General features: G+C 36.3%; 1 protein-coding gene across 1 annotated transcript; it reads right to left on the bottom strand.

The window, feature by feature from the left end:
- Positions 1 to 783: 783 nt before the first annotated feature.
- LOC149412779 (leucine-rich repeat-containing protein 47-like) lies at positions 784 to 11,364 on the bottom strand. Its single transcript, XM_089645489.1, has 5 exons — positions 10,723 to 11,364; positions 9,299 to 9,757; positions 8,373 to 8,532; positions 7,656 to 7,758; positions 784 to 4,888 (listed from the first exon to the last, which is right to left on the bottom strand). The coding sequence occupies exons 1-5, from the start codon at positions 11,342 to 11,344 to the stop codon at positions 4,619 to 4,621; spliced, it is 1,614 nt and encodes a 537-aa protein (XP_089501615.1). The 5' UTR covers positions 11,345 to 11,364; the 3' UTR covers positions 784 to 4,618.
- Positions 11,365 to 11,919: the final 555 nt, after the last annotated feature.

The raw sequence follows: 11,919 nt of genomic DNA, 5'->3' as shown, positions 1-11,919 counted from the left end.
TGCTGAGCCGTGGTCATGTAATATTACAGCGTCATGGCCCCATGTTCAGTATTTGAATCAGTATTTTTTGTAATGGTATCACTCAATTGCCAGGGCTCCTACCAGGGAGCAACTTGACAAATGTAAATTATCTCTCATAGCGAGGTTGACGACCGACTGATATTTGGGGCTTATGAAAAAAAGATGAGTGGAGATAGTAGGAAGAATGTTGAAAATGCACTGAGAAAAGCATTTAAAATGCAAAATGGTTTTTAGAAAAGCATTTAAAATGCAAAATACCTATTTTAAATACATTTGAAATGGATTTATTTGAAATAAAGCACATCTCTGATTACATGTCGGTATAACCTTCAAAATAAGTTAAAGAAAAAGTTGTTCCTGAATATTCATTTAGACTTTTTTAAAAAGTCAATAGGTATCCCATTTAAATAATAATCGGTTATGGTTTTCCGAGACACTATCTAGGTTACAAACCAATTTCATTACAAACTTTGCGATATGGGAAAAATTAGTTCTTGCAAGATGATATTGACAAATATGACGTTACATATGGTTAGGGATGGTACACTGTTTTCTCCGCGGTTATTTATTTATTTTGTGAATACCGCAGAAGAGTCCCAACTGTCTGTATATTATGGCATCTCTAATTGGGGTATGTTGTGAGGCTGAAGGCACTGGGGAGGGGATGGGGAAGAGGAAGGTGGGGGAGTAAGGCGGGAGAGGTTGGTTACAAACAAAACAACTGTGTATAAGTAAATATATAAAGCACTTTTTTTTTGAGTTAAACATGTTTATTAAAATACAAAGTTGAATCACATTGTACAAAAATTGTATCACAATTTTCATTAGTATAATATGAGATATTATTACTAAATAGTAAATTAAACATTTGACAAGAACAACAAATGTACGACTGAGGTACTAAACAATGTACGAACTAGCAAACAAAGTACACATCCTTCATATACATGGTGTCTGGAAACTAGTGGTACAAGTGGGAAACTGGTGAAACTATGTCATATAGAGCAGTGGTTCCCTTTGAGAAAGGGTCCAAACTTGCGTACCGCTTTATTAACACACTTTAAGAGGTCCTCGAAGGTCCCGTTCGAGAAAATGGATTTTGATTTAAACCGCTATTTCTTTGAAAATAATGTTTTAATGAAATTTTTTTACACAGTAGTCATCACACCCCAAATATGAAAGTACTATCTGAAATTAAAGTCTAATTTTTAACACAACTCCACAAACTGAAGTTAAAGTCAGCTTTGTTTGGGTCATTTAGTGTATCTTACAAAAAAATTGGTTTTCGACGAGCTGGAGGCAAACCACGTGACCATTTTCATATTTTTAGCACCAGGAGGGTTCGAGAATGCTTAGAATAAACTACGACATCAGTTGTAAGTCGTACATTGACCACCGAGGAGCGCACATTGAAATAACTAGACCCTGCGCAGAAAAGTAAAGTAAAGCAAAGGTTTGAAGCGCAGTGGACTGTGCTTCAATGGGACTTTTCTGCTCAGGATCTGGATGTTCGTTTTTAAACACACCGCGTGGCGTACTGACACTGGAATCGATTGAGGTGGGTAAATAATAATACATTTGTAAAAGCGTCTTAACTAAATGTTAAATTTTGGAAACAAGCCTGTAATTTTGTTTACCAGATTTGGGATTTGCAGTTAAATTTTTACACAGCCAGCAATTTACGCGCCATTGTAAAAAGGACTAGTAATTCGTATTTTCGAGGACCAAATGGTGATTTTCAATGCGAGTCGCTTGTACTCTGTCACAAAAAGGGGGACGGTCATTACGCGTCCCGCGCTCCACGCACTTGGTTTGTTCTCCTTTCTCTGATTGGCTGGTCTATTAATTTTTCTATGATATTCATGAAATAAAGGATGGTAAGTTTGTTCGCATTATATTTGCACATTTTTAATAAAATTCTATAGACCGATGGCATAAGAATTACAACAATGATAGAAAACTGTTAGATGTTATTATACTTAAATATTTTAACAATATTCAACAGAATATTATAGGATTAATGGAGTTCTATCCTGTTAACAATGTGTACATTTAAAGTTTCTTATTAGAATAACTTTCTATTTTTGCAACATATAAAAAAAAATTGTCTAGCATATTCAAAACACAACAATAAAAAAATCAATGGAGAAATACATACCACGAAGAGGACAATGAGCCTATGTCCAAAAATAGATATCGACATTATTTGTATCTTTACCAAACCCAGAATTACAATCTTACTGTCAATTAACCTCTAGAGTCTTTTTGGAATATATATCTCCCAACCTGACACATACTCATAAAGTCATGCTATCTCATTTTGAATTACGGTGAGATATACAACTTAAACAGTGTTAGAATAACAGAAGAGTATGTTGTATGCGACGATGCATGAATTTTAACGAGTCAAAGAGTGTGTGCCAAGACCGAGTTTTTTGGGGGTCCGTCCTCTCTGCCTCGTCCTCCTGCTGGGAAACTATATTTGTGTTTAAAATTTTAATATTTCTGATTGCATATGTCAATTTGTAATACTAAAATGTGAACGAGTCTCCAAAAAAGCATTTTATTGCATCTATTTGAAATTGAGTGTCAAGCGGGAGTATTCGATGACATGATATTATTGTCAGGTTAATCAGTATTAGAATTGTATTGTGCCTTTTTAAAAACAAACAAAAAATTAGAAAAACATCTTGTTAGCCGTACACAATTTTAAAATAGGTTATGAAAACGGACCGAGAAAATTAAGTGCTTGTAGGAAAAGAATGCCCTCTTAACACCTTGGTTTTGGAAATTGACTAAAGTCACCTAATTTTTTCCTCTTTATAGTATGTAATCTTTTAAAAACACATTTTGTGTAAATCGACTGAAGTCTCCAATGCTAAAAGCTCACGATACATCAAAAACATCACGTGATAATGCATTTCTCGTAACAATGGATACCTAATAACCATTTTCATTCAAGACTTCACACTGACGTACCATGGGTTAAACCTGATCCTTGTTTGCTGATATCACATGTCATGAAGTTGATGCGATATTGCATTGTGAAGATTTAGACAGTCTAACGATTGTAAATGTGCTTTTAGTAGTACATATTGTAATTGTAAAAAGTAAAGTAAAAAGACCATTAAGGGTATACAAAAAAGAATTCATAATCTGCTCTTTTATAGATGGCGCTAATTTTATAATTTCACGAAAAAAAACTTTGGCAAGTTATGCTTAATACTAGGATGAATTATTTGTTTGCGTATACTAGATCAAATTACAAACTCAATTCTTTCAAGAGAAGCATACAAATACAATATTGAATTGAATTACCGACATAATATTGTATTTGTATGCCTTTTTTGAAAGAATTGAGTTTTACAAAACTATTTATTCTTATATTCATATACCTTATGTACCAGTGCAAACAAACAATTCATCTTACAGTAGGACCTCATTAATTCAAAATCCACGGGACATCAAAAAACAAATTTTTAATTAACGAATTTCCACGTAATTTGAAGTTTCATGAAAATTAAAAAAAAAAATGTCGCTGAAAATCGAGTTCCTCGGCCGCCCCTTCAAAATCGGATAGTATCTTTGAAGTAAATTCGTATTAATACGAATTATTCCAGTGTAAATCAAGTTTTCGCGGCTGATTACAGTCACGGCTGGCCTTTTAAATTCGGATATTCGAAATAAATTCGTAAAAATAGGATATATTTCAGCATAAATTGAGATTTCGCGGCCGATTTCCGTTGCGGCGAGCTTCAAATTTAGTAAATCGAACTTTCGCGGAGGATTTCGTTGGTGGCCTACCCTTCAAATTTAGATATTCAAAATAAATTCGTAAAAATACGATACATTTACATGTAAATCGAAATTTCGCAGTTGATTTCGGTGGAGGCCGACCCTTTAAATTCAGATATTTAAAGTAAATTTGTAAAAATATTCATATTTCTGAGTGAATCGAAATTTTGCAGCTGATTTCCGGCTCTTTTAACTCAGATATTCGAAGTAAATTTAGTAAAAAAATACATTTTTCGGCATTTTACCAGCACGGTGTCTTTTAGATTCAGATTTACGAAATTTTATGATTTATTTTCGCAAAAATCGAATTTTTAGAATTACACAAACACATTTTCATGTGCGGACAAAAATAAATTTCGAATTAAAAAACCGTTTTCTATGAAAATTTTTTTCTGTGGATATTTTTTGGCGAAAAGTTCAAATGCCTTTTTTCGAATTATCGGGGTTTGAATTAACGGGGTTCTTCTGTAATAGTATTTTAAAGCATAACATACATAAACGTTTCCCTAAAATAATTAAATTAGCGCCATCTACGAAAGAGCAGATTATAATTATTTTAAGTATACCCAAGGCAAACTGTGGCTCAGAGGAAAACTATCATATGTCCACATTTTAGGTATTTTTCAAAAGGATCAATTCTACATAGTGACATACTAGGCATGTCCATTACGAATGGAAAAGGATGTAACCGTTTGTATAATATCGTCTGTTCATTTTCAATCTGGTGACATAGAATCACTGTTTATTTTCTCCTGTAAATGTGACATATAATAGTTTATCTCCGAGCCCTAGAATAAATTAATTAAACCCTTAGGATTTTGAGGTTATTCTCTTCTTGATAGAACAGGTCCACCTTTGAGGGGTATACGACCCGGACATTGCCCTCTAAGTCCACGATCTTGAGCTGCTGGATCTGCAGCCTGTGGTAAGGACTGGGCTCCTCGGGGTCTGCGGAGCCCCCCACGCCCATCTTCAGCACCTCCAGGAGGAAGGCGTCCATGACCTTGCGGCAGACGCCCTGGTTCTGCGCCGAGGTCACCTCCACCATCATGGACTTGCTCTCGTGGGACATCTGGAATCAAGTTAATCAGGGTTCAGGCAGACGAAATAAGATTTTTAAGAAAAGTGGCAGGAGTTACACAATAGGATGGAATAAGAAGCTGGATGATCGGAGATGGACTTAACATGGAACCCCTGCCTACTCTTCATAGACAAGTTGCATTTGAGGTGGTTTGGTCATGTACTGTATTAAGAATGACAAAGGACTGACGGCTGTTGTTTCCAATCCTACTGATCAATTGATCAACTGTTGAGCCGAAATTTTGGCTCAACACTCCTCAAATGCACAACTACACTGTTTCCAATGCAACACTCCTGTCAAGCTAGAGGAACCAAACAACTGGAGAACAACTTCTGTCTCAGTAAAAGGATTAGTTTTAAAAAGTATCAACTGAGTGTAAAATGATAGCGAAATGTCGAACATTATTCGGTTTGCAATAAACTATTTTTCGTATTGCGTATTGCTAATTTTTAGTATCAAATTAATATGGACCGAAGATGAAGATGTTAATGATAAAATTTATAATAGATATAGGCGGAGGTAATGGACGATAACATCGAGCTACACAAGGGGCGACAGCCAAATATTGAAAAACAAAGATTTATATAACTGTTTTTGATTGTCAAAAATGCCTATTCGAATGCCAGATGATGTTGTAAACGTCACAATATTCATTTTCGCATTCCGCACGAACTTTTTGCTACGTTTTGGTCTGTATTTTGTCCATGTTGCTTGGTTTCATGTTACCACACGGAGCAGAAACGTTAATCGTCTAATTTGTTTTAATGTACTTTCATTGCATTAGTAAAAGTCAAGCTAAGGCTTGATTTTTAATATGTACATGCAATTGTTATAATATTTATAATGTCAGTTTTATGTATTACAGTATTTAAAACAAATTATGCATATTAATAATAAGTTCAATATTAACTGGTAAATATTAATTTAACATTGAAAGTTTTTACTTTGATGTCATTTTATTGCAACGATGAAGATGTTTGGAAAAAGGCGAATTGAGCGTTACTGAACAAACCATTTGGCTGATCGGAGACTTAGATTGATCAATCGAAAAGTTGGGAACGACGGCCGTAAGTCCCACTGAAAACACTGCTATTCTGGGGGTTGGTGAGAGAAGCAACTCCAGAGGCTGTGCGAGTACTACTATGGACGGAGGTCCCCCAAGTAAGGCAGGGCAGGGATGTCTAGAGACACTGCGTCGAGGCAATGCCAGTAGGACATGATCTCATTAATTCGGCACTTTGGGAGTCTGGCACATAATACAGCATTGTGACCCCTTATGAGCAATCATAGGGTGAACACAAAGCAGTGCAAGGAGAATATGTAAATAACTATTATTCATCATGAAAGTATGGCAGAAGAATTTGGGAACTCCCGAGGACGTGGGACGATCAAATTCTTAGACTGGGTATATTAAAAATTTTTATTGTAAGGCGAAGACGGTTTACGAATAGTTTCCGTGAGTACTTAGGCCAAAAGGCCCATTGTGCTATGGATCTTCCAGAATGCGACTTTTACATATTGCTCAATAAAATTTAGCCTTCAGGCCAGATCCCACAGTTCGTATTTTCAAAGTTAGTGTAGTTTCCCACATTTGCAGATTCGACCCTACAATAAAACAATTCATTGGCCTGGTATTTTTATAAAGATATTGTCTTGTTTGTGTATAATTTATGATTTAAGAATTCGTGACATTTTACTTCAAGCGGCGGCAGCTTTCAAATAGAGTTGTTCGCTCTCTATTTTATGATGACCCTAGTTAAACCATTATGCCTAAAAATATTTTCCAATATCTTTCCCACCCCTGTCCCATAGTAATAAAAACCCCAAATAAAGTTTCATCTCCCTTAAAATAATTCCTTTAAAATATTTGTATTGTTTAAGTCACGTTTGTATCATTTAGGATAGTTAAGTGCATTATTTTTTATGTTTAAGAATGTTGTTTTCCGACGAGCGGGTGGAACATCTTTATTTTTGTAATATGTCCTTCAAGAATTTAGTTTAAATACAGATACCTCCCAGAAAAAGGACAGTATTCATATAACTGGTAGGTACAGGCGTACCTTCGGAGGAGCTAGTATTCATATAACTGGTAGGTACAGGCGTACCTACGCAGGAGCTAGTATTGATATAACTGGTAGGTACATGCATACCTACGCAGTCAGTCGTGAGATAATTACTAGGTTTATGTAAATCTAGGGAAAACTGAAGAATAAAGGAAACTAGACCTTTATTTCTTTCAGTTTAAGTTTGAGCAGAGGAAAATAAGATCCTCTGCAATTATATTGTGATTTAATAAATTTATATGTCAAGAAGAAGAAGTGTTTTCCTGCATTCCATCTGACGGCGTGTTCTCGTACCACGATAGCAGAAACAGTGCTATCTCCCATTTAACCTCAATATTTTAACAGTAATGTGGATACGTGGCTGTCTCCTGGTTCCACAATATGCCTTCCCAGGTATATCCTTGATTCCGTCAGGGTGGGACATTGGCACCATAGGTGAATTGGAGTCTCTTCATCCTCTTCACATTTCCTCGATCTGTTGGTGTTTTCCACAACATCTGCATGTGTCTCCTGAGATGGCAGTGTCCCGTTAGCAGTCCTATCAGTTCAGTCAGTGAGTGTCTGTCCATATTGAGTAGTTGGTCAGTATGTAAGAAAAAATGTATGAATATGAATGTGGCAAGGGGTGTGTGCCAAGATAGAGTTGTGTGGTTCTTTTATACTCTCTGCCTACCCCTGGTCAGTTAGGTTTTTACCTTAGTAATTTCACTGTTTGTGATGGGAGGGAAGCTGATTACATTCTCCTTGCTATCTTCCAAGCACGGGTACAGCTTCTTGCCTTCTAGAAGATACAGGAATCTACAATACATACAAAACATTGTAATTATATAAATGTCCAGACTTTGTATGAATGATACGAAAAACATCAGAAACAGACAATATTACCAAAATACTATAACATAAAAGAATAAAACATATACACGCAACACAAAAAAAAAAAATATAAAACACGCAATACGCACAAACACATATATCATTATAAATGCCGATTTACATTCTCTTTTGATATTTTTCTTTTAGTGTTATAATTATATTTTAATTTTTAATCTTTATTTTTTATTTTAAATTTATCTTTATTTTAATGTTGTTTTTCTTTTATATTTTTTAAATGTATAAATTCTAAAATTATAAAATGGGGGCCTCAGCACGGGTAAACAACCCAGTGAGGCCAACATTACTAAATTGAAATATGAAATATTGTAAAAAAAAATGTATCAACAATAAAAAAAAAAAAAAAAAAATATCATAAGCGATAAATAAAATAACTAAATAGCCTTGCTAGACAATGTAACTGCCATTTATCGATTTGCGTAATGTAAACATTCGGTATAAAGTTACTCGAAGTATATTAATTAAAACATGAAATAGTTAAGATTTTTTGGTGATAATGACTCCTTATGCACTAAACTTACTTGTGAATGCCCGAGTAGACGTTCCTCTTCTTTTCCTTGCGCAGGTTCTCGGCCTCCTGCTGGAGCTGGTTAAAGAGCTGCTGGCCCGTGTAGGTCTTGTTCCTCATCAGCGGGTGGATCACTATCCTCTGCGGCGGCTTGGCCGTGTACAGCAAATCACCTGATATTATAGATTGTATAGTTATAGTTAAGTTGGCCACTCAGATAGATTTATAGTACTTAATTACTGACCCCGTTCACACAACTCTTGAATTTGACAACTATCTTCAGTCTGGAGCCACAAAATACCAGAAAAACCCACCAATTTGTACAGAAACCATGTGATCTGTTTGATATATTCCCATGGTAAATGGATTGCAGTGTGGAGAACACAGATGTCAGGTGGGAATGCTGTCCTGGTTCTAACGGCATTTCAATGAACGATTCTCCGAGGAACCACCGTCATTGATCCCTTCGTCGAGAAAAACGCCAAATGCACAACATTTGGACAACTTGTTCTTGTATTCAAAAGCTTGGCTGTGGAATAATTTGCAGCATCTGGGTTTCCTCCCTCCTACAACATGGATCTCTTCAGGGCCTAGGTTCACTCCTTCCTTTCCTCAAAAACACTGTTCACACAGCATCCCCAAAGATTACAGAGGCCCCGAGGGAAATACTTTCTCTCAGGGCCCTTGGATTTAATATAAAAATAAAGATTTTTAAAAAAGAAAGACAAATATTCTCGAGTTACGAATAATCTAACAATATTTGAATTCCTAGTACGATCATCTTTGTGAGAAAATGTTGCTAGTGCAATAATTATGAAGGACTTAGCATGCAGAGGATATAACCGGTAACCCCTGAGTGGGAACCCTAAGCATTTGTCAACCCAGCCACTAACCGGTCTAAATAATAATAATAAATTGATTATTCTAATAATAAATTACCAGGTGGAAGCTTGTCCATATCGTGCGTTGCGATAGTGGCGGCGTTTCGTTTGTCGCATATGGTGTCATGCAACTTCGTCTGCATCTGAATGAACTTCTTGAAGTTATCCTCAGTGAAGTTGAGTCCGTGCACGATGCAGCAGACAATGTGAGGCCGGACAGTTTTCACTTGGTCGGTTATCTTCACGTTGGGAGTGTCATCGCCAAAGTGAACGACGCTCATCAGGTGACAGAGTTCTTCGACGACCTCTTCTTTGACCTCCTTGGGGTCAGCGGTCTCGTTCTTCTTTGTCTGCTGGCCCTTCTTGCCCTTTTTTCCGCCCTTGGATGGTGCTTCGGGGGCGCTGCCGGCCTTGACGCAGTTCTGACGGACATAATCGACAATTTGCTTGGTTCTGCACTGGTCCACTAGCTTGTTTAGGCGATTGTCGGCCAGAGCGTTTCCTTTGAGGTTGATGTCTGGAAAAAGTAATGAGTTTTATGGTTACTGTAACCTATCTGACTGTTGCATGCACAGTTAATGATAATAATAAGTATTTATTCTGGTATGCGGGGAGGTTAGTGCAGTCCCACACATTCCATAAAGAGTATTCATACACACTGGATTGATTGGTTATGAAGAAACAGTGGTATGCCTTTATATAAAACTAGCTGACGTCTACTCGATGTTGCTCGTGGTTATGAATAGTTTGGAGTAAAGTTTTGAGGTTGTGAATTCTAGTGTACCTGCCAACTGGGTGTATTTTTAAGGTGGAAATAATATTATTCTAATGAATTGAAAAAGTTTACTTTTTACAAGTTTTTGTTTCACTCATTCAAGTGCAGAGATAATGCGTTATGTCTTCCTCGGGCGTCCCCAACTTCTACCATTAACGGAGTGTCCACTCCAGTAGCGCCCTGCATGCTGGGGTAAGGTCTAAATACTCCGAGATGCGACCATGTTTCTCGGAGGCACCGTTCGTGACACTGTTCCCCAGGTCATTCAGCCTGAGCACGGTAGCTCACACCTTAGCTTGGGATGGTTGAACCCTGAGCGATGGGCTCGCCACACTCCCTACGCTAGATATTATGTTCTTAGTTTGGGTATTATTATGAAAGAAAAAAAAAAAACTAACCTAAAAACATACTTTTCATCAATAGTAAAATGAACACGAAGCCAATATGAAGAATTGATTAAATATGAATGAATATGCTATATTTTGCTTCTCCGTGGACTGAAATAATTGTTCCTCATTGTAATTAAACTGTTACGAAGTAGCTGTGGATATTTAGCGAGAAAGATAAAATTTATAGCTTTTGTATTATTAGTGTGATGAAGCTGATTACGATTACAAAGTGCACTGGGCAATGTGGTTTATCAGATGTTATGGCAAAGCTATGGATTATTAGATATTTTGTAAGATTGTTTTATTGGAGTTACATACCTTTCAGCTTAACGATTTCTGAAACTTCTTGAGGAATAATCTTCAGTTCATTATTGCTAATGTCAAAGTTCTTGAGCACAGGCAGTACATTGATGGTGCCGGGAATTTCAGTAATTTTATTGTTATTCAATTTTAAATCGCTCAAATGGGAATTCTCGACGTAGCACACATCGGGAAAGACCACCAATTGGTTATTTGACAGATCCAAAGAGATGAGGTTAGGTAGTGCGTTGAGCTGCGGAAATTCCTCTAGTTTGTTAGAGCTTAGGTTAATACTTGTAAGTTGTGGCAGAGTATTAATTCCGCTGGGAATAGCTGTAAGCCGATTCCTGGAGAAGTCCAAAACCTTCAGCTTCTTTAATTTGCATATGTTCTCATTGAGTTGTTCAATTTCATTAGAGAATACAAGTATAGATTGCAAATTAACAAGGCGGCCGATGTCATCCGGGATTACTTTTAAACATGTGTCACTGATGTTCAGCAGATTTAATCCATTTAAAGAAAATATGTGCCTGTCCAAGCCACCCTCGGTTATTTTTTCAGATATTGACGGGCCAGATAATTTAATTTCATGGCGATTTTCCGATTTAGCGGCAGTAACTTCGGGCCACGCTAGCGACATTTTCGCTGTTTTTGTCAATCTAAAATTCGAAACGTCTATTTCTTTTAACATCATTTGACAGCAGTTTTGAAAGATGTGAGAAAAATATTATCTAGCCAGCCAAAGAAAAAGTTCTTACGCGAGAAGAAGAAATGTGCTTAAAAGTAAAAAGTACCTACCTAAATTTTCGATTTGCAATGTCGCGGCCGGTTGCACGCTGTAATAATAATAATAATAATTGGATGACTTGTACAGCGCCGTTTTTGTGCAAAATCACCTCAAGGGCGCTGTACAAATTTATAATACATTTCTACAGTGATATATGTTATTACTTACTATTTATTGAGATAATATACAGTACAATACTCACCTGGTAGGTCACTTGAGATTAACACTTAATTAACATTATCTAATTGTTTATTAGCGAAATTTAGATACAGGATTTAGGACATAATTGGAAAATTGAATATAACTGGACTTTCTCTTAGGAAAGGTATATTTAATTTAAGGGTATGACAGCAAAAAGGTAAGTTTTTAGTTTAGACCTGAATTCTGTTGGACTTGTTATGGATATTAGTTCCAGAGGAAGTTTATTC

The sequence above is a fragment of the Hesperophylax consimilis genome, chromosome 22, assembly GCF_061612785.1.
Source record: "Hesperophylax consimilis isolate HC1 chromosome 22, BYU_Hcon_1.0, whole genome shotgun sequence".
NCBI classification, from domain to species: domain Eukaryota; kingdom Metazoa; phylum Arthropoda; class Insecta; order Trichoptera; family Limnephilidae; genus Hesperophylax; species Hesperophylax consimilis.
The sequence above is the reverse complement of the archived record's forward strand: the minus strand, read 5'-3'. Positions and strand labels throughout refer to the sequence as shown.

Coding starts and splice junctions, on each gene's coding strand:
- LOC149412779 (XM_089645489.1), bottom strand. CDS start 11,344: ATGTCGCTAGCGTGGCCCGAAGTTACTGCCGCTAAATCGGAAAATCGC. Junction 8,533..9,298: donor TATGGACAAGCTTCCACCTG/GTAATTTATTAT, acceptor CTATAATATCAG/GTGATTTGCTGTACACGGCC. Junction 4,889..7,655: donor CAAACAGTGAAATTACTAAG/GTAAAAACCTAA, acceptor ACTTGATTCCAG/ATGTCCCACGAGAGCAAGTC.